The sequence below is a fragment of the Gadus morhua genome, chromosome 3, assembly GCF_902167405.1.
Source record: "Gadus morhua chromosome 3, gadMor3.0, whole genome shotgun sequence".
Classification (NCBI taxonomy): Eukaryota; Metazoa; Chordata; class Actinopteri; order Gadiformes; family Gadidae; genus Gadus; species Gadus morhua.
Genome location: NC_044050.1, coordinates 15,159,789 through 15,182,977, shown reverse-complemented (window position 1 = coordinate 15,182,977; position 23,189 = coordinate 15,159,789). Strand labels below are relative to the sequence as shown.

Sequence of the window (23,189 nt, the reverse complement as noted above, 5' to 3'; positions counted from 1 at the left end):
AAGGTTTCCCAATGGCTCTCCCCCAGTAGACAAGCCTCTACATATGTATAAGATCAGAGACCATTCAAACCTAATGCACTCAAAACCAAGGAGGCAACAATGGTAGTTAACAGGGATAAAAACTGCAATGACCTATTTATATATATGATCAATGAGCTATCTCTTTCTCTCTCGATTCTTTACTATTATGTCTACATATGGTGATGTCCTTTTAGCCAGAGAATCCCATGTCAGGAAGGATGCTTGTTCATGATGCAGTGTGGACGAGAGACACTTGAGAGCTATGTAGAGCATGGTGAGAGAGCGAGGGCGAGAGGCATTGGACGGGACTCGACAGGAGGTAGAACCTCAGTCGACGTCTGCTTAGTTTGGAACAACATGTGTCATACTCAGGTGAATCATTGCTGGCTTTCCTTCCTCGCTATCTTGGATGAAACCCGTCCCTCGAGATAGCCCTCCGTGATTGGTCTTCCCAGAGACGCAGCGGCGAGGGGCGGGGCCAAGCGAGTGAGGGGAGTGGAGATAAACGCTTTAACCCTTGTTATCCTGCTTTGGGGTTATGAAATACTTATTGCCAATACGTTTACATTGTATTCTTACTGGTTTGGGGTTTGGGAAAGATATGTGTTTTTCCTAATCAACGTAATTAAAGTACATGAAAATTCATCTTCTTGTGATTCTTTAGAGAAAAATTTGCTAAGGAAGTACAGTAGGCGGTTGGAACCAATTTAGTATATTGTCATATTATAATTTTAATTAGTAGTAGTACACATAGTACATAATACCTCAGAATCATAAAAAGAATATGTGCATTTGGATACTTAAAATACAACATGACTTAATAAAAAAAGGTTACAATAAAAAAACAGAAATGTCAAATGCAAAAGGAGAAAAAAAGTTAAAAGTCCTTCAAAAATAAAAAAAACTGCATAGCAAACACAATAGAGTGAAAAGTGGAAATCCTTTAAGACAAACTCAAGTACAGTTTGTGTGTATCGACCGGACAAGAGCTTGATAACTATGGTTGCAGATAAAGGTTATTAGTAGTTCATACACACCAGTCCGTCCATTCTGTGGTATTTACATAACATTTGGGTCATCATAAAACTTGCCGGAAGATGAACTTGTTTAAGATATATCTTATTCCTCTTTTTCCTGATTTCAAAGAAAGTGCGGGTGCTAATAATCTTTAGTATAAGAGTATAACATTATCGTTTTTTGTAACAATATTGCCTTAGGTATTCTTGATGTCATCAATCAGGTGATAAAAACTGTAAGAATATTTAAATTGCAACATGGACATTGGCAATATAGTACAAGAAATCCTAAGACAACTCTTTTAGACATCACTTTCCAGTTATGTGCAAAGAAAAGTGGATTTGTATAGAATGTAAATTAAAAACTATATCTCAAAATGTATTGAGGAATTTTCAGGCCAATATAATAGCCATTGTATGCAGCACTTCCTGAAACTAATGGTAGAGTATGCTGTCCTGAAAGAGATCATCATGTTCAGCAGTCCAGGAAAATTTCAAGAGCAGCTCTTCATCTATACAGTTAACCAGTGAGTAAACTAGCAAAATTAAAGTTTTTTAGCAGCAAATAGAACTGTGATATCAATAAAACAACAGTATACCAGACTTTATATTAAGTGACGTATTAAGTATGTATATCTATATTGCAGTGTGGAACTAGACTGAATCAAACCCGTTAACATCTATATGGCCGAGTAGGTGGACTGGAGATAACAATATTCATGTTTTTGCTATTATCTTATAAAGTACAGATACTACAGTTGGATATTAATTTCCTCTCCAGTTAAACCCAGTCTTTGCCGACGCACCGAATGTTTAAAGTCTTCTATATCTGATACCACACAGCGTTAACAGTAACATAATCATTCTCGTATCGTAAATCTGTGCTTCCGATTCCATCAAACCAGGGTCACATTGTCTTTGCACTGCACAAGACCGAACCGTAATATCCCCAAAGAGAGCGAGAGGGACAGAGCGGGGGGGAAGGTGTCAGGTCGGTCACCCTTGTCTTTTTTTATCTCTTGTTCCGCATCAGGCCGAGAGGGAGATCTCATAGTCACTGAACGACAGTGAGGTGCGCCCCACTTTCCGCATGTTCTTGGCGTTAGTGATCCTCGCCAGCATGTCCACGGGCTTCTCAAAGTACTGGACCAGCGCGTGCTCCGTGAGCACCGAGGCCAGGAACTGCTCGAAGGTGATGGCCCAGTCCTTGTCAATGCTGGTGCTGTGGGGAAGGCTTCCTCTGTCGCCACGCTCCCCGCCGTCGTCGCAACGCCGATCCGCGTTGCCGCCTCCTCCTCCTCCTCCTCCGTCCCCTCCGGAGTCGTCGTCGTCGTCGTCATCGTCCTGGTGGTTGCCGTGGCTACGCACCAGCACAGTGTCGTCGGCGATGTCCTCGCACTGCAGCTTGTTGTCGTCCAGCTCGTGGGAGCCGGCACTGAGCACCGAGTAGGAGGAGACGGACGTGTCGTCCTTCGTCTCGTCGTCCGACGTCAACATGGCCGCCGCCGACGACAGCGTGCCCGCCTCTTTGGGCGACGACTGGTCCTCCTCCAGCCTCACGTCCTGCAGCGGCGCCGTCTGTTCTTCTTCTTCTTCACCGTCCCTGTTCTCCATGCTCGTCTTGCTCTCGTCCGAATCGGCGTCGGCGGTGAACAAAGTCTCGTTCAGGCGTGTCTGTTGGAAAGCCCCAGGCTCCGCGGGCTCCTGGGAGCGCGCGGAACAATCCGCTGTGGGGCGGTCTGGCGGTGGACAGCCCTCCCGGTCCCGGTCCCGGTCCTCGTGGTCCTGGCTCCGGGGTCCGGGGCAGCAGAACATCTTGCCCACCTCGCCCATCTCCAGCAGCAGGCTGGTGACGGTGGCCGTGGCGTGGTACAGCTCCTGCTCCGCCAGGTCCTCGCTAAACATGCTGTACAGCGTCTTGCACAGCTCAATGAACTGGCCCTGGAGGACAGGGGAATACACACAGTCAGCATGGCTCTGCAGACTGGAGATCAGGGTGACCATTGGCCAACATTCTTATTCAAACTTTTTCTTTTTTTCAAGTTGAATTTGTTCGAAGACTCAAACGCCAGTACTGTAACAAGGAGCAATATGCATAGAGAAATGTTCGTTCTCTCTAGTTTTTGGCATGTTAATGAGAAGGTATCAACTGCACTTTGTATAAGCTGGGTCATGGGGCCAAAGATGCCGTGACTCGCCGAGGTGGGTCACAGGCAGTATGCAATAGGAAAACCCTACAGTATTATATATAGGTCAATAGCAACACCATACCGACTGGTATTGACAGGTATGGATGAAAGGTGCTCACCTGGTTCAGTTTGGGTAGGTTCTTTGTGGATTCTGGATTGGATTTGGAATCCTGGTTCCATATCTTCAGATAATGGCGATAATCTGACGTCTGCAGTTTCTTCACTGTAGTTGAGAGCAACACACGATATTACATTCTACCGATAATGACAATTGCAATGAGATAATGTATATTGTATGAGTATTTCATACTCATACAGTACTTTTCAGAAATACAATTTTTGTATTCAGAATACAAAGTATTTCCTCATTTTAAAAATGATCTATGTTTGAAAATTCATTTTTTTTTGTTCAAGGTCATTTTTTGTCACTTGACTATGTTACCCTTTTCAGTCTTGAACGTAACTCTGACAAAGCCATCATCCTTGCCCTTGCGGTCGTTACCTGGGAGGAACGTGGTAGACATTCAAGATGAATATTCCCCAAGAAATAGCATGGACATTTTCAAACACCGGAGTCACCGGTTTGTTTCAGGCCATCTTGGTGGCCTCCAAGTTTCTATAATATATTGTGAAAAACTTCACTAAAGTGGTGTCAGTTTAGTCCTAATGGTTGAATTGTTCTTTATCTCACAAAACAAACTGTCAGCAATAAGGCCACTGAGAATCAAGAGTAAAGTAAATGTAAACCTGGTTATCCTGCACAGAAGCTGTAATCCTGCCACTTACCCATTGATGTCTCTGGGGTGATGTCTTCAAAGAAGTATTGGGTGGCTTCAAAAGCAGAGTCTGGTTCGTCAGTGCTGACATCTGCGGGAAACCAATAGCATTGTGTGAGCGTCTCCGTACGGCTCCCTATGATATTCAACCCCATAGGCAACGTCTCATCTACATAATGTGAGTTACATTGGAAAACTATTTTTGTTAAAGGGGACATATTATACCATCAGGTGTGAGTGTGATTAGCCATTACAAGCCGTTTTGAAACTTTCAATTCAAAGAAGTCAGTAAGGTGCAGGTAGGGGTTAGAGCACCTTGCTAAAGGATGTCTACGGCGTAAAGCGTCTTAGAGTACCATATTAATCGATATATAAATTTCCTTTATTATTATTATTATTATTATTACGGTTAGGTTTTGTGGACATTGGGGATGTACAGTAATTACTCACCAGGTAAAACGTGCATCTTATACAGAATCTTCAGTTTATCTGTCAGGTCCCCATAGCACAGAACACCTACCAACACAAAACACCAACCGCTTGATTTGGTGAACTCACCCAGGGCTCTAAAAACCGATGCGTTATGGTGGCTTAACCTAGCATAGGTGCCTCAAACCAGCATAACTAGTATCCAACCTGGATCATCACTGCAGAAATAATTAGACTTGTTCTATTTTCTAATCTATGTCCTAAAACACAAAACATACACCTTAACATGCACACACACACACACACACTTACTCAGGCCGCTGATGAACTCGCGGAAGTTAATGAGTGCGTCTCCGTTGTGGTCGAGCAGGCGGAAGAATCGTGCGGCCAGGGGGTCAGAGTGGGCCTCGTTGGCCCATGGGAAGAGCAGCACGAAGAGGCCCCTGAACTGCTCCACGTTGATGCGGTACTGCTCCAGGTAGGGCAGGCTGGGGTCGTGGCGCTCCGACAGGTTGGTGCCCCCTCCCCAGTAGCAGCTGGTCAGGTGCTCCGTCTAACGAGGCAGAGGGAAGGGGGCCAATTAAAAACCAGATACAGAAAAATGGCAGTTGATGTTAATATCCTATGAAGAGTGAAGGAAGACCTAGCCTGCCTGTCTTAAATGCAACTTGAAGGGAATGGCAGTTGAAATACATCACATTGATACTGAGTATATAAATATCTAAAAAAGGTACAATATACAATACCCTTCTATACAGTAAGTGTACCAAAACCGAATCGTTTTATATTCGTTAAGGATAAAGGGGTAAATGGCTTCATACTTCTGTTGTTAGCTCCGCTCCTGTTATCTCAGTTTGTGTTAGCGCATGTTTAGAACAGGCTTAGCGGCTAATGCCGCAGCTCTCGCCTTGCGAGTCCAAAGCAAACAAAATCTGCTTTGACTTGTAAACCATTCTAGGGTGTTACCATGACAACGTGTCAGTTGTTGGAAATGGCAGTGAAGCAAAGTATGCCCTATGAAAATGATGTGCCAGTCACTCACCTTGAACAACACAAAAAGCTCCTCCAGTTCATCAATACCGAAGGGAGTCTCCGTCACAATAGTACGAACCTAAAACACGGCCAAAAAGTATTGCATTGACAAAAAAAAAGAAAAAGGAATACAGCTAATTGTTGTTGCAGTTTATGTGGCATTGCTCGGCAACATTTGCTTAAATCTTCCTTCCAAAGATCTTTTCTAATCTATATTAATAAGCATTGATATAATGCTGCTTCGTACCACGTTACGCTTGGTTGTGTCCTCAATAGTCTGGATGACTCTCAGTCTCTGTTTGAAACGCATCTGCTCAATCACATCTGCACGGATAGAGCCAAACTTCTACAAAGACAATAAACAGAGGAAAAGGTATTTAATGTGGTAGTTCATTGTTGTTCATTTGTTTTGAGCCAAAATTGTGGTCAATATGAATAACAAATACATGTATTTGGACCCCAAATCAGACATTAATGAACACAAATAAATGGAAACCAAGTAACAATCATTATCATTGTTGAAGGGACAACATTAATGTGGAAGGAACAATAAATCTATGCAAAAATTACAATACAAACATGATGGCAAGAACAGATTGAAGGCCATTTCCTCTTAATTACTATACATTTATCGTGCTTGTGAACAAAAAGTGTGTTCAAAATGGCTGCCAGACACTGGATTATCTGTTTATGGGGGTTAACCAAGATCAAACAAAAGGTACAGACCTCGTAGGAGCTGCGGACCAGCTTGAAGATGTCCACCTCCGGGTGTGGTTCACCATTGTCTGTGAGGAGGGAGTGGAGGTGGGGGATGGGTGGGAGGGTGCTGTCCTTGTTGGTCACACTGTCCAAGTACCTGAAGATGGATATGAAAGAGTCTTGTTACCCCACTCACTTTGGTAGAACTATTAAGTGTTGCCAGGATCAGTTGACAATGCAAAAACATCTTTACTAAGGAAGTCTTCCAAACAGAAACATAAAGTGTTGCCCAGATTATTAAAAACATCTTCACTACGGAGGACTTTAAAACAAGAACTATGATTCCAATTTCGTGGAAATAAAACATTTGAATGATAACAACCATTTTTTAAACCACATCCTTAGATGTGAACAGAAAAAAACATTGATCCTTTGTTGGGTCTAAGCCATTTTAAACCTTTAGATGGCGGCAAACTCACAGATATAGCTTGGCTAGGGGAACCTCTTTAAATTCTGCATTTAAACAACACAGACGTCTCTATTGGAGCTCTAACATGGGGTCTTCATAACAAGAGGGCGTCCTCCTCACCTGCCCAGCACGGTCATGGCCTCGCCGTCGTCCTTGCACCCCAGCAGCTGGTGGATGTTGGCGTGCAGCACCGACAGCGCAAGCTGGAAGATGACCTTGATGCCCTCATAGAAGAAGCAGTCCACCACCACCACGGCGCTCTCGAAGGGCATGACGGACAGGAAGAGCGTGAGGAACCAGGACAGGGAGATGGTGGAGATGACGCCCAGGTCCTGCATGCAGTCGTACAGCTGGGGCACGTACTCCCGGGCCAGCTCCTCAAACACCCCCTGGTCCACCAGCGCTCCTATGAACGAGGAACAGAAGGCCGTGGAACATGAGGAGATGAGACAAACGCAAAGATATTGATCATAGGTATTAGTTATCGGGTTAGCCGCCGCATTAGCAAGGAGCATTCAGCCAGGCGTGCTAGCTAGGTTTGATTCTCTGCCTGAACCCGGGGCCTGTGAGTTCATACAAACATTGCATTCAAGCATTTCAAAGAAAATGTATTTTTTCAAATGTAGCAAATGGGACGGACCGATGCTGGACTGGCACCAGTTTTTTTTTTTAGCTCTAGCTTGCTGTTACGTGTAAGCAAGGTGTGATAGCCAAGTAAGGCATGGGGTATATAGCCGGGCATGTGAGCTGTGCTGCATTTGCCAACACATCCACTGTAGTGCATTACCAAGACACGTTAGCAAGGCACATTAGCAAAGCTTCCACTTCTCAGTACTACAAAATACTCAAAACTCACCTGTTCAGAGTTCACCTCGACTCTGCATAGCTACCTTCCGGCCAACATTGTATGTTGTACGTCCTGGCACTTAATGTACGCACTTAGTGTACGCACTTAATCTACATTGCACTTATTTATAGTACTTAATTGTGTAGCATCTGCAGAGGCTGCTGTCATTGCTGTACACGGGGAATGGGTTGGCCTAGCGAATGTTAGTACTTGCACTTGGTTCTATGAACATCTTTACTGTACTGACAGCGATATATTGTTTAACTTCTTATGACAAATGTACTTATTGTAAGTCGCTTTGGATAAAAGCGTCTGCTAAATGCCCTAATGTAAATCTAAATGTACATGATGATTAGATAGCGCAGACGCAGAGTGTGAATTACTCACCCACGACCCTGGTGTTGTAGTAGTCAGGCAGCATCCTCTCACACAGAGCCACTAGCAGCCAGAAGGCCTCCTCTTCTTTGGCATAGAGCAGCAGCACCGATGTCACGATGTTCATAGCCTGCGATGGGGGCGGTTGTTGTGGGGAGAAGATTAGATCAAAGGCCAGCAGGACCAACACTATTAACACGTATATTGTAGGAAATAAGGGAGATTTCGGACTTGCAAAGTTCCTACTTCCTGACTGACAGCACTTGGGAGAGGTATCATAGTTTGTTCATCATAACACTTCATATCGAATGGGGTTGTTGCTAGTTTATAGTATACACACTGTTTTATACATCAAAAAGTCAGTAATCATCCCATATCAAAAATGTCACCCTTTGCATTGACATTGTTTATGTACACTGAAGTCTTGTGAAAAGACGCTTTCCATCTTCTATAACCCTCCAAGTTAGTGTACTGCTCAACCAAACCTGCCCTCTAAAGATAAAACATTCAACTTTCTATATGACCACAGCCATGCACTCTGAAGACTAGAATCCTTCAGATTCTAAATGACATGTACTTGCCTTTCCGATATGAGCATCTATCAGTCTATTTTTACCTGCCAGTGTCCTATGTTGGTCTAGACTTTACCTGACAGTATCCTATGTTGGTCTAGACTTTACCTGACAGTATCCTTAGTTGGTCTAGACCTTATGCTGCGTTTTATTTTCAATCCGTCTCGGAGGTCCGCGGACGTTGCCTAGCGACACGCACGAACACGCCCCTTTTCCTCGGACGGCGAACTCGCCATCTCGGTTGAACTCAGTGGTGGCCGAGCAAAATACCGAGACAGAATTCAAGATGGCTGCGCCCAGTGTGGCTTGAAGTATGAACTGTTTTCATTGTGCTTGGACCGCTTTGGTTGTTTAAATGGCAATTTCAATCACTCGTATTACTCGTATTACTGTATTACTTACTATAGCCTACTTATTTTGGAGCGCCTGGTACTCTGCCAATGCTACCGCGACAACAGCTTTCGGGGTGGCGTTGAATGTTTTCCTCCAACGACTGAGCGAAACATAATAAAACGCTTGAAGTGTGGGCGGGGCGTCAGATCCGAGTTCCTAGTCGGTTCGCAGAGAATACTAAAACTCACCATTACCTTGCTGTATCCTATGTTGGTCTGGACATAACCTGGCAGCATCCTATATTGATCTTTACCTGACAGTATCCTATGTTGGTCTGGACTTAACCTGCCAGTATCCTATATTGGTCTTTACCTGACAGTATCCTATGTTGATCAAGCCTTTACCTGACAGTATCCTATGTTGGTCTGGACTTTACATGGCAGTATCCTATGTTGGTCTTTACCTGACAGTATCCTATGTTGGTCTGGACTTTACCTGACAGTATCCTATGTTGGTCTGGACTTTACCTGGCAGTATCCTATGTTGATTTAGACTTTACATGGCAGTATCCTATGTTGGTCTTTACTTGACAGTATCCTATGTTGGTCTGGACTTTACCTGACAGTATCCTATGTTGGTCTAGACTTTACCTGGCAGTATCCTATGTTGGTCTAGACTTTACCTGACAGTATCCTACGTTGGTCTAGACTTTACCTGGCAGTATCCTATGTTGGTCTAGACTTTACCTGACAGTATCCTACGTTTGTCTAGACTTTACCTGGCAGTATCCTATGTTGATTTAGACTTTACATGGCAGTATCCTATGTTGGTCTTTACCTGACAGCTTCCTATGTTGGTCTAGACTTTACCTGGCAGTATCCTATGTTGGGGTTTCTGAAGGCATAGGCGGTGAGGACTCTGCGCAGGGCAGCGATGCCCATCTCGTTCTGGAAGGCTGGGTGTTCGGGCAGCGATCGATGCAGGTCCCTCTCGATCTCCTCCGTGGCCAGGTTGTACTGGCCCATTGACTTCTCCACCAGGTCCTCGTAGTACCCTGGGTGGGTCACCATCTCGTTGATCGCCCCTTTTAAGAAAACAATGGCGTTGAGAATATGTGTTTGGTTTGAGAATCTCGGCCAGAGTGGCATTTGTAAATCTCTGTTATCATATTGTTGATTCATTTGAGTTCAATATTCATTTGAGTTCAATATGAAGTATTTATTTACAATGCTATATGGTCATATTTCTTATTAGTTTGTGAGGTTAGCATGTAGTTACTCTGAATTAAATCAGGGTTCAGTATCATTGAATACAAGTAGGGGAGATTTAAATTGATGTGACTTTGTGGTGCATATGTTGTCCCCTAGGTTGCAAAAACGTCAACTCCCACACATATCACAAAAACTACATCTTAAATTGATCTATTTAACAGCCAAACTAAAATGGGACACATCACTTTAAATAGGTGTGAATGTCCCAGACAGATACTGGTGTAACTGGTTTCAATTGTTTATTTTAAGATATGTTGCCATATAGCAGACACCCGATGACTCTTATTATTGTAGAACATCAGTAATTATAGTCCATGCTGCGAGTGAGCAAGGGAAACTCTGTAGCTCAACAACAGCAGCAGAGTTGCACATAAGTAGGTCAGTAGAGGGGGGAGCTGCTTATACCACTGCTCTCCTCATGTGGAATAAACCCGCCTTCAGCTTTTATTAACCCTTGGTCATTCAAGGTTCTCCTTTGCACATATTTTATAGGGTAATTTCCCCTTTCCTTGAAAAGGTAAATAAAGCAAAAAGAAATGGACAATAGGGGATAGGATAGGCATCTATATACCTTTACCCTCATTGAGAATTCCTGGATGGATTTGTTTAGTTTAAAATACAATAGACCTGTCCCACCACCATTTGTAATCGACAGAAGCTGAAGACAAATATTTATGCTACTTCCCATGAACTTTGACCGTGTCACTCCATTGTACCTACTCACTTGCTCAGCACAGACCCCAAGAAAGAGGCCCTTGATGGACATGTCTGGATAGCCATACAGGTTGTGTCCATTATTGCAGCTCATACAACCCGATAAAAGATCACTGTCGGTCGCTTCTGAAGACAGCATATAGATGATCATGTGACTGTCCATCTATATCTACTACCTGTATATACTGTTGCTTCTGAAGACAGTATAGAGGTAGTCACATGATTGTTGTACAAGTAATCCCATATCATGTGGAAGACATTTTCACTTCAATATTTTTCTGTGTGTGACGCACGCACAGACGCACACACAGTGTGACGCACAGAGAGAGAGTAGGTGTTTATCTCTCGAAGCACGGCAGGTTGTTGGCTCACCGGAGAAGAGCAGCCAGAGCTCCCCTCTCATGTTCTCCGGGATGCCCTGCAGCACCAGGTCCTTGGTCTTCTCCGTGCGGTACATGCACACGCCCTGGCCGTACTCCGTCAGGTGGTTCTTCCACGCCTGCTCCTTCAGGAACTCCTTAGCCTAACAAAAAGGAAGATGAGAGAAACGATAACACATTTAAAATTTGAGTTTCAGACGCGGTTGTTGATTTGATCGTCATCAGCTTCAGCTGTAAGTCACCTTGGATGAAAGTATCTGACAGATGGCTGAATAAGGAAATGTAAAGGCTTAATCAATATCACATTGCAGTTACATTTTCAGACTTTTCTAACACACAGGATGAAAATCTTGATAAAACTAAACTTGTTTGCTGATTCTGAGGAGTACACTCTAGGTGTAGACCGAGAGTACACTCTTGGTGTAGACCGAGAGTGTACTTCTTCAATTCCTATAGTTGCTGCATTCTGTTCCGCTGGTGCTTTATGAAACCTGATGGGTTCCGTTCTCAGTCTCTCCTGTAAGCAGTGGCATAGCCAGGAATTCAGTACCCTATTAAAATAAATCAGTGTCAGTCCCAGATTCAGCATGCTCAGCGTAATTACTTTCCCACCATTTATTCAAAATATAGAAAAATATATTTATATCCCACTTCATTGAAACATTGGGGACATATTACCCACAGCTGGCCCTGTCGCTGTACCTTTCCCCCTTCACTACGCTCTCCTGTGTCTGCATCCGGCTGTCAGCAAATTGCAAGAAGATTGATCGCATTTATTTAGCGCTTTTCAAGATACCTAAAGTACATATTGAGTAGGTGTGTGCGCGTATGTGTGTGTGGGGAGAGGGGTGGAGGGGGGTATGACACATGCACAGCTGCCAGTCTGCGACAGAGTGCTCCCCACACACTGGCTGTCAGAGTGGAGAGGTGGGGAGTGATAAAAAAATATTTAGGCGTTTGTGTTTTCCGTTTATATGGAGTGTGGTGCATTGAACAGCTAGCAAATATAATCGGCTGCAACGTGTCAACGCAATCCTTTCATATAGATGGGACTCATTATTGACACATGTACTGGAATGCAGTACAACCAGCTTCAGAACTTGAGCCTCTGGCTGTTTCTGTGCAAGCCAACTCTGGAGCCCAACCAGAGCCTGCACACTAGCACCAAGAAAGTGTTAACACTTTATATTTATGTACCCAATCATTAGAATATAAGAATCTGATTTTCATTTCATTCGTTGGTAAGCTTGCGTGCGTTTTCATTCGTAGGCAAATGTGTATAGATGGTGAACTTCCTGTTTGTAGGGAAACGACCGTTGTAGGACTTTGAGTTGTGAAGTCTATGAAGCTGATGTGTGAAATAAAGTAAATATAGAGTAAAATGGAAATAAAGCGCTGTGTCAAGGGCTGCCATCGAATGAATCCCACAGACTCATTGTCGTCGTGTGTCTGCAGGAAGCCTGTGTCCCAAGGCATGCGTGATTTTGGAGGAAAGCAAGTGTTCGTAGGAAGGCACGTGTCATAGGGAGAGAGGTCGACGCGGGGGGGCGGGGGGGGAGAGGTCGACCTACCAGCTTGGGGTTGAACTCCTCGGGGGAGCGCCGGCGGTACATGGTCATGAGGGCCTGCGTGGCGGTGGGCACGCTGCTGTCGTTGAGGTTGAACTGCCGCTCGCCGTCTGAGCCCAGGCTGCTGCGCGGGGGGCTGCAGGACAGCAGAGACCCCAGCTGGGAGCTCACCTGGAGGAAGAGGGGGGTGGACGCTTGAGCCGACCCCTTGGAGGTTATCTTGTTCGCTTACCTTGCAATACAAACACTTTGTGATCCTTCCATTCGTGGTTTTTCAAGACTACGGGGAACAGAATTGAAAAATACATTCCCATAACCATGTCTGAGTGAGAGAAGCAAGTATATTTCTGAAATAGGTTTCTATGTGTGCACTTTTTCCCCTTCTCAGTCCAACATACTATTGACCCAATGAAAAGCGCACGGCCCGACGCGGTGGTTCAAGATTCTCGTTTTTCTAACAACAACTGAACTGCACCCCAGCAGTACCTATGGATCAAATCCAAAGAGCGGTCATGCGGTGACGGCGTCACGAAGCGTTACCTCGTCGTCGGAGCTGGTCAGGCTTCCGGTGGGCTCCCGTTCCAGGTAGATCTTGGACGTGGTCTGCTGCAGGAAGTCCGAGATCCTCTGGACCAGGAAGTCCCGGTCCTTGAGGTTGGCGAACAGGAAGGTCATGCGGTTCTTGGTGCTGATGGACAGCGGGCTGGGCAGAACGTTGGAGCTGTCCGCCTTCTCCACAATGGTCACCTGCAGACGCACAGCCACACCCCCATCTTAAGCCCTATTTTACTACTACCGTAGGGGTTAAAACACCCAGTTCACCAGCCATTTCAAAATACTATTTTAACTGCCTTCTTTCATGTGAATGCCCAGACAAACTTAGGCTGGCCACAAATGTCCATGTCTACTTCAGATAGTTTGTCAAATAGGTTGAAAAGGTTTGAAGGTTTAAAAAGGCATTGCATTACATCAGTCTTATTACTAATCCACCACACTAACATTCCAACAGTTTTTTCGACAGTTTATGTGGAGGGTAAATGGATCATCAACCACAGGAGAGAAACATAACAAACATCCCACCTCACGAAGGGGAATGATGAGGCTGCACACAGTCTCCTCCTTGCCGTTGAAGCAGATGTAGTTGGTGGAGACGAACATCTGGCCCAGGATGTGTCTCTTGTTGAAGGGCGTCCAGAGAGTGCAGTCCGTGTGTCCGTCCAGCTTCTCATCCTTCGGCAGGCGAAACAATGCACGGTAGCGCTCGCTCTTGGCTCTGGCATCCAAGTCCCTTATGGGGTCACACAGGGCTGCTTGTAATTCATTATTTTTAGCTTCAGATCTGCCTAGCCTTGTGGAAAGTCATGCTCAATGAGTGCAAAGCCAGAGTGCAAGCAGGTGGCCCGGTAGCTAGGCAGACAGACAATTTAATTTGGGCCAATTAGGAGATTGTTCGGGCGTATTACAGGCCTGCGAAAGCCACAGATACTGGATTACTTTAATTTTTGTGTCAGAGCACTTGATTTTATTGATGGCTGTCCAGAAGGGAATTTCAACCATTGTGACAAAAGCCACTTCTCAAATAAATTGGTCTAGCTTTAAAGAACAATTTGCAGGTTGGTATTTCTGGTTAATTCATGTTTGTAACGTATGCAGCAAATAGTTGCTATTGTAACTAGCGTAACTTGTCTCCTGTGGTAAGAACAACACAAACATCAACAGCCGATACTTTCCCCCGCTCACGATGAGCACACTGGGTGGGGGGTACCAGCCAGCGCGTTGCTCCTCAAACCTCTTCAAAGACCCTCACCTCTTGAGGGCGGACACCTTCTGGGGGGACTTCCTCTTGAGCTTGGGCAGCGAGCGGTCCTGCTCAAAGCCCTTGTTGTCCAGCAACTGCCGCATGGCGATGTTGGCCAGCTGCTCGGCGAGCTGGAAGGTCTCGTTGATGTTGAGGAAGACGGAGAAGAGATGGTGGCGCGCCCGTGTGCTCACCCTGATGACCTCGGGCAGCAGCAAGGTGGCGCTCTTATCCAGCTGGGTGATGTCCGCCCACCGCACCACCAGCTTAGCTGAGGGGAGGGAGGGAGAGATAGGGGCGGGAGAGAGAGATAGTGGAGGGAGAGAGAGAGAGAGTGGGGTGGGAGAGAGAGAGAGAGATAATGGAGGGAGAGAGAGATAGTGGTGGGAGAGAGAGATAGTGGCGGGAGAGAGAGATAGTGGCGGGAGAGAGAGATAGGGGCGGGAGAGAGAGTGGGGTGGGAGAGAGAGAGAGAGAGATAGTGGCGGGAGAGAGAGAGATAGTGGTGGGAGAGAGAGATAGGGGTGGGAGAGAGAGAGAGTGGGGTGGGAGAGAGAGAGAGATAGTGGCGGGAGAGTGAGATAGGGGCGGGAGAGAGAGAGAGATAGGGGCGTGAGAGAGAGTGGGTTGGGAGAGAGAGAGAGAGATAGTGGCGGGAGAGAGAGAGATAGTGGCAGGAGAGAGAGAGAAAGGAGAGAAAAGAGAAGAGAACGAGAGAACGAGAGCAAGCACGAGAGTGAGAGAGAGACAGAAAGAGACGGAGACAGAAAGGGAGAGAGAGCATGAAAAAACAGGGAACAATGAGCAATTTAAAGTCGGGTGCGTACAAACACTTGAGGCCATGTGCTTTCTAAATAAAATGTATTTTTACGTCAACGTTTCTTTACCAATAAAATAAACCATTTATTTACTCAGAAATTGTATTGAGATACATTTATAGATTAGAAAAAACACATGACACATCTGATACTCCAAAAGGTCAAAAACCCTTATGCAGTCTTATGCAGATCGGACCTGCATCGAGCCAATGTTCCATCTGTCTGAAAACGTAAACATCCCCTACCCTCTTTGCCCAGCAGGTAGGAGTAGAAGCACACGTGGTTGATGCTCAGGTAGAGCCAGCCCTGGCGCGGCACCTTGCCCTTCCAGTAGCTGCAGGAGTAGTAGTTGACCAGCTTCTCCTCCTCAGGCATGCCGAACAGCTTGCGGAACTTAGCGATGGCCTCCTTGAACTTGTCTGTGTCGTCATCTTCTTTAAACTCCTGGTTCTTGTTGTACTCCGCTATGATACCCTGCAAGGGGAAAGACAAGAAGACGAGGACGACGAGGAGGATGAGGATGAGGACATCAGAGGATTGTGTGTGTGTGTGGGTGACATGAGTGTGTTTGTGTGCTTGTGTAGGTGTATACGTGCGTGTGTGTGTCGGTGTACATGTGTCGGGAGGGGGCATCTAATGACCATTGTGTGTGTGTGTGTGTGCGTGTGTGTCCCGGGTTCGTGAGATAGGTTCAATCAAGGTAGTATTATTAGTGTGTCAAAACAAAAAAAAGAATTTGACCATCTTTAGTCAATGTACTGTACATATAATTCATAACATAACTTTTTGATTTTAAAGAAAAGACTGATGTGTGCCGCTGCATCGGTAGGCTGGGGGGCTGTCAGAATAATGCATAATGTTTTTTGCTTGCCTGTCTGTGTGTCTATTTACCGACCCTCTTGTGCGCCTGTCATTCAGGGTGCGCATGGGATTATGCTGCTTGTGTGTTCCCGGTCTAGGCACACTGGCCAATCACGACTAATTGAGTTAATGCACGTTTAGATTGAAAACTAATGCAAAAGTAACTCCTATCAGAAAGAATGCCAACACAGCCGTGGAAAAGAAAATGTGAAAATGTAAAAAGGAAGGGCTGAAATTTTATCCAACTGTAACTGACTGTCGTATACAACCCCCCCAAAAGTGACGATGCTGACAGCTGTTGTTAAGAATATACCTGCACTTTTCCTTTGACGAAGGTGGTGATGTCGTTCTCGTTCTCGAAGATGGAGAGCGTCTGCAGCAGATTGTGTTCCAGCCACTCCCAGTGTTCCGTGATCTCCTTACGGGAAGTCCCTGGGGGTGGGGGGAGAGGGAGGAGAGGAAGGGTGTGAAAAAGACAGCAGCACGTATGAGGCATAGAAAGTGTGCTGTGCACTGTGTGTATGTATGTATGTATGTATGTATGTATGTATGTATGTATGTATGTATGTATGTATGTATGTATGTATGTATGTATGTATGCATGTATGTATGTATGTATGTATGTATGTATGTATGTATGTATGTATGTATGTATGTATGTATGTATGTATGTATTGTATGCATGTATGTATGTATGTATGTATGTATGTATGTATGTATGTATGTATGTATGTATGTATGTATGTATGTATGTATGTATGTGTGTATTGTGTATGTGTGTGTATGCAGTCTTTTCAATAACAACCCCATCACGAACTCCGGAGTAGTGGAAGGAGATAATGCATTACATACGCATATGATATACAGCTATCAGGCTCAGATTCATACTACGTGTTGTCACGGTAACGCACAGAAAATGGCAGAAAGACAAGGCTGAGTGTTATTGGGACGGTTCTCGTAAATGTTTCGTATGAGGATGAGGAATCCATTAAGGGAACTGAATAAAGGCTACGAGAATGAGCAAATCTGGAGAATATAAGCGGTTGTTGTAGTTGTTGTTGGATGAATCTTAAAAGTAGGAAGCAACACAGCCTGTGAAGGGCACAAGACTGTGTGATGACTGGACCGAAACCAGACACAAATACATTTATTTATCTAGTGTGACCTCTTTGCATCCACAGAAGGGAGCGTTAAAACCTTGCAGAGATTTGCATCATCATTTTGGTGGCATGATTAATCACAAACATACATTTGGTCTGAATGTTACCCATATATTACAGATTGTCTTTCGATATATACTAGTAGTATTTATAGTAAGTAATAGTAGCATACTTATACAAACTATATATTGTACTACCTATTACATTATAGTATGTATCCATACAAAATCTGCCATTTAATTGTTTAACTACTACTACTTCTCCATGTATCTACTTCTGAATGTATCTACTTCTTCTCAATATGTGTAGCACATAGCATGTGTACTCCCTTCCCAGTTTGACCATAATGGCTCTCTTTTATATATATATATATATACTGTATGACTATAACAAACAAATAGACATATGCTCCCATCAGCATTCCCCTCCTGTATGAACTGCCTCCTGCCAACTGCCAACTGTCATGCGTGAAGAGCTAGTGAGCTGCACTCCAGTCTTGGCTTCTGGCTCTGGCTATTTTTTAAAGTGTATCACAGTCTTCCATTATGGAGAGAGACAGCTCCAAAATGTACGTATAGGGCTCCTATAAACTCGCTAGAACTTGCCATCTCTGCTAATAACATCATCAGTGGTGAATGTGCAAAAACGTTTTGCTCGAAACCCATAGAGTAGCTATTCTTTGAAGTAGTATATTATCTTGGCTATCTTTATGTAAAAAAAACGAATATATATTACAGTATAATATTTCTAAAGCTTGAGATACACTTGCGAAATGTGTGTTTCAGCAACAAAAGACTGCAAGAATGCATTCAAGTTTGAACAAAACGGCAACTGGAAAAGGTTTTAAAAAGCTGTCTGTCTGCCATCCTTAGCCTTCAACAAAACAATCAAAAAGTGCTTGATTAACAAGACAAAGGGTTATAAACACTTTGAGCTGGTAAGCAACCTAATTCAGTCGTAGCAGTAATAAAAGGCTCTTTTCTGTAGGATTAGATTTAAAATGTAAACGGACCTTGAAGCAAATGCTTTCAGACACAACCCTTCAAGACAAATGTTTTGTAATGAATACAACTAGAGCCAAACAGAAGGAGCATTATGCACAGCGTAATGTTGAAGGGCCAGAAAAAGATTTGTACAATACGTGCCATTTCGTGGAAAAAAAAGTTGATGGTGTACATAAATAAACGCAACCCCATTAACTAATGACATTTCAGACCATTCCATCAAAATATACCACTGGTACTAGATTTGTTTGTATTGATTTGTGTATCAGTTTCCTTCATCTCCTCTAATGGGAAAATTGAGGCAAGAACGCACCATGATGTCATATTTTGCCTGGGGGGGGGGGGGGGGGCATGCTGCACATACGGACCTCATACCCAAAATGGGGGATATGTCTGTTGCTGATCAGAGCTTTGATAGTGTAACTCGTAGAAGGCGGAAAGAAGACATTTTGATAAAGGCCATGTGTAGTTCTGGGGGGTATGTACCATGAGCGATAATCCAGTAGACCAGAGAGTCTGGGGTCTGGTAGAGGATCCGGTACGGAGCCACTCTAGCGCTGGAGTCCAACACCACGTCCATAGTTCCCACCAGCAGACCTGTGGAAACAGAAACCGTAATATCAAATTCTGAATTACAATGATGATTCATTATGATAGAGTGAGTGAGTGTTTTTAGGGTCATGAACATGAAATGGCAAAACAATACACACTCTAACTCTTACAGTAACATTCATTAGAACTGCAAGCCGTTATTCGATGACAATCTCAAAACAATAAGTGACCATATTTTGATACTATATCGATAAGAGACCATTTTCGACCCTTTTAAGCCATTCTTCAGTTTAAAAAAATACAGTAAAACATATCACAAGGACAAAATGTATACAAATATAGATCTCAAATATTCCTTTTTGGGATGGCACATTTTTAAACCTTGAACATTAGTTTTACATGTTAATAAAGGAATAACACTTGAGATTTGGCACAGGCTCTGAAAAATCACTTTCATAATGTTAGAAGTCTTTCTGTCAGCACGGTCTGCCTAAAGAGTGGGAGCTAGGGAGCATTTTAACTGACAATCAAGACAATTATATAATAAGTGAGAAGACAGGGCTAATAACAAGGTTACAGTGTTTTCTTATCAAGGAAAATACACACTTTAATGAGTGCAAAAACAATGCAATGCTGGGCCAAAAATGTATAACCAAAACATAAACTATATCGGTACATAACTTACCATAAAGATAGACAGACTGACACACAGAGATAAATGCAAAACGTGGATCTTTTGGAAAGCATTGTTTTAAAACTTCCACTTCAATAAACCTCCACTACCCATCATCGGCATGACTGGTATGGCACCGTAAAGTTCAACATGTGTAAGGAGATGATGAGTAGCCAGCAAACAGCTGGTCGATGAAATGTCATTTTAAGAACGACTCAATACAACTCTGAACTTTAGACCGACTGCGTTGGTGGCAGTATTAATCAGGGCAGCAATAGAAGGAACAATGTGTTGTTATTTACCATACAAAACAGTAATATGGCCCCTGTTTACATTTGAACCGTAGAGCACAAGCCCTGTCTTGGTAGCCTGTTTTTCCTGTGCATCGCTGTGGTCTCGTTGTGTCACAACAACTGGCGTGTTGTGTGTTGCATGGAAAAGTTCCCTATTTCAGTAAGACAATCACGTGGCTGATACTATCGTGCTTGGTTTGTCACTGACCACAGCCCGGTGATCCACTTCACATGGGACAATATTGGCATTCATATTCCATGCTCAAAGAAAATCATTATTACCCACACCAACAGCAACTATAAAAGTGGCCTGTATTATGCAGCAGTCCCAAATGAAGTATCCCACTTTGTGATATATTTAGGTTAGACCAATCTTGGATAATTCATTTCACATTATATTTTCTACGTCATTTAATGATAAGTACCTCTTGAAGTATTATTTAGAAAAACGAATGAGGAGAAGCGTCACCAATTTATTTTCTCACAATTACACAATCAAATTGAAATACAGATATTCCCACTGTATATAGTAGAAACTATTACAAAGAGCTGGAAGAATACATTAAAACTACTTTAAAAAAAATCGACCTACAGCAAAGAGTTATCAACAAATATTATGAATAAATTATGCAAAACCGTAGATGGTTATGGTTTGAATGTGGGGGGGTTTGTTTGGGGCCCCAGACCTGAAAAAAGCAGAACCGTTAAACATAATAAAAAAAATAGAAGCATATCAAGTTCACTTTGAAAGTTCCAAGTCTCTTGTGACATTTAATCGTTTCACTTCCTCTGAAGAATACTTTCTCTCAACACTCAATAAAAGAGGCTTATAGTACTAAAACTGCACTCAAAATCATGACACAAAACGGCAGGTTGAGGCCGTCCTGCAGAACTAAACCACTGTGTCTTAAGTGAATCTGCCAGGCCTCAATTAACCCCGCTAACAACCATCCATCTTTTTAAGCTGCACTTACTACCGCGTTGTGATGAGCTGACTATAGTATATTGCAGTGAGAAAGTGAGAACATTTAATGTTTCCCCATCACTTCACTCAGTACACAGAGAGATGGTTCCCATTTTCAGTATCCAAAACACAGGGATCTTGCAGAGCATAAGTAGACCCTGCAGAACCTTGTTGGAAAACTACTGGCTACGTGGACCTGGGCCTGGACCATCCTAGACATGGACTGTCCTGGACATGGGGTGCTTCCTAGTGGGACCTGGCACAAAATTCCGCCACCAAATCAGCAGTCTGTTTAAATACATCATCCCTCTCAGACGAAGACGTCTATGCTTCGAGGCCTTCGAAATGCAGAAGAATACAAGCTAAATATAACCATTTCCCCAGGGATAAACCAAGTACGCCTCTGAATCTGAATCCAAGTTTACCAATTATCTTTCTTCACCTCTCACGGTCAAATTGTTGCAAAGGTTTCTTGACACAAAGTAAAACTGCCCCAAGGTTGTGGACTCAATGACACATTCAGACTTGGGCCGTGAAGTTGACCCTCCTGTGGACACTCTTACCTACGTGCCACTGCTCTACTGATCCACCTTGTGTCAGTTGTCTTGACGTAGATATCAAATAGTGTGTATGGGGAAGAGAAGCTGATGATTCAGCAATAACCAACAACACAACAACTGTCTGCTTGGCCTCGAGGCTGTATCCTGTCCTGCTGGGACTTGCCATGTTGTAATTCCTCACGGAACATCAACAGAAAAGACGCCGTTTGATCACATTTTGTTTAACCTTTGTCAAGCATCACACACACACACACACACACACACACACACACACACACACACACACACACACACACACACACACACACACACACACACACACACACACACACACACACACACACACACACACACACGGTTCTGCTGTATGTTCATTCAACCCCTTTTTAAATAGGCCAAGTTGGGCTTGTTTAATAGTAAATGGTCTCTGCACTCTTACTAAGATCCGCAGCATCTGCAAAATGAGTGAAAACAAATTCAGGATATTGAATTTCAGTCCCATGTAGGGTGGAGTTCGCAGTTACTGTCTCTGCGTAAAAAAATAGTACACAAGATATTGCACCTTCAGCGAGGTTTGACACGATGCACCTCGATCGATGAGGGCCCATAAAGCCAAAGTGGGTGTTTAAAACAGGTCAGCAGAAAAATCGTTCATTCAACCGAGGGTTTGCAAACGATGAGTTGCATCACCGGGTGACAGCGTCGGTCAATTAAATAGAGAGAAGATGATGCAGAGAGGAAGCAGAGACCCACCTGCCAAACCTCCACCTCCATCCCCGTGCCCCTTCCGTTTCTGAAGGATGAAGTAGGGGTTCGCCCGTTCGGTGATCCATAAAGCACTCGCCAACAACACATCTTCCGGATTGATCCACATAATCACAACAGTGTCATAAAGGAGGACATTGAACAGACGCGGTTCTGAATCTGGAGTGCGACTATATTTGTGTTATATAGGTTACGTCCGATGAGAATAGCCGGATAGGGGCAGTTAGGTGTAGACACAAAAATAAACGTCAGAAATTGTCTTGATACTGTTGTGGATTAATGTTCGTCTTTGCCAACCTACAGACGCATCGACTCCAATGGGATACACGCATAAACGTCCGACGTTGTTCCCGAGCCGCCAATGGTATCGGTGCTAGGCACGGACGCTGTCAAACACTGCCGATGGCGAATTCGCATGTAAACAGGACGACTGCAGCACGAAGACACACGCTGCCGCGAAAAGCATTAAATAATCAAACAGATCCGTCTTTTGTCGTCCCTGCAGGTGCGATTCGATTGCGAGGCGCGATTAGTCCGCGTATATATAGCTTGTCAATCTGTCAAGGATAATACATGACTACATGTTTTCCAGATGTCATCCAGTCTCTTTGTTGAAGTTTCTGTATTTGCATCCCATAAAAGCACCAAATGTTAAAAAACATGCGTTCCGCAACAACACCGTTCACCGCACGCCGCAACACAGTCACGCAGTGTAAACTCCGCGAGTCATCCTGACGTCACCATGGGGGAGTTGAGCAGCCTATCGCTTGATTTAGGATATATATATATATTTGTTGTGATGATCCCAAAGACTATTTAAAGGCTGTAACCGTTTGTATTCAGTGTGTTTTTGTATGTGTTTTCTGTGTTCATGTCAAACTGATCAATTATATACCGGTTCTTTTATACGATTTAATGTAGCATTTTTTACGTTGAAGTAGGCTGGCTACCTATTGTTTATACAACAATGGTCTAAATAACTTGATCGTTTATGAAAGCATAAATACGGAACAATGAATGCAAAACACAATGAAGACAAAAGCTTAAATG

At 43.9% G+C, this 23,189-nt stretch overlaps 1 protein-coding gene across 3 annotated transcripts; it reads right to left on the bottom strand.

Annotated features, from left to right (window-relative positions):
• Nucleotides 1–732: 732 nt before the first annotated feature.
• Nucleotides 733–22,864, bottom strand: tbc1d9 (TBC1 domain family, member 9 (with GRAM domain)). 3 transcript variants are annotated; one of them, XM_030350917.1, is made up of 21 exons: nt 22,128–22,864; nt 18,819–18,929; nt 16,482–16,600; nt 15,553–15,781; nt 14,499–14,760; nt 13,772–13,979; nt 13,232–13,438; nt 12,695–12,862; nt 11,116–11,266; nt 9,628–9,842; nt 7,866–7,983; nt 6,752–7,037; nt 6,190–6,319; nt 5,711–5,809; nt 5,474–5,542; nt 4,744–4,984; nt 4,453–4,518; nt 4,013–4,093; nt 3,669–3,728; nt 3,346–3,449; nt 733–2,978 (listed from the first exon to the last, which is right to left on the bottom strand). In XM_030350917.1, the coding sequence occupies exons 1-21, from the start codon at nt 22,246–22,248 to the stop codon at nt 2,067–2,069; spliced, it is 3,957 nt and encodes a 1,318-aa protein (XP_030206777.1). In that variant the 5' UTR covers nt 22,249–22,864; the 3' UTR covers nt 733–2,066. The 3 variants fall into 3 exon arrangements, with proteins under 3 accessions (XP_030206777.1, XP_030206779.1, XP_030206778.1); XM_030350919.1 differs by lacking the exon at nt 22,128–22,864 and adding an exon at nt 19,570–20,257; XM_030350918.1 differs by lacking the exon at nt 3,669–3,728.
• Between the last annotated feature and the right edge of the window lie 325 nt (nt 22,865–23,189).

What these genes read in the sequence shown, in the direction of transcription:
- tbc1d9 (XM_030350917.1), bottom strand. Translation starts at nt 22,248, where the DNA reads ATGTGGATCAATCCGGAAGATGTGTTGTTGGCGAGTGCTTTATGGATC. An exon ending in CTACCTGCTGGGCAAAGAGG is followed by an intron (nt 14,761 to 15,552) that starts GTAGGGGATGTT and finishes CCCTCCCCTCAG; the next exon opens with CTAAGCTGGTGGTGCGGTGG. An exon ending in AGCTTTTTGTGTTGTTCAAG is followed by an intron (nt 4,985 to 5,473) that starts GTGAGTGACTGG and finishes CTGCCTCGTTAG; the next exon opens with ACGGAGCACCTGACCAGCTG.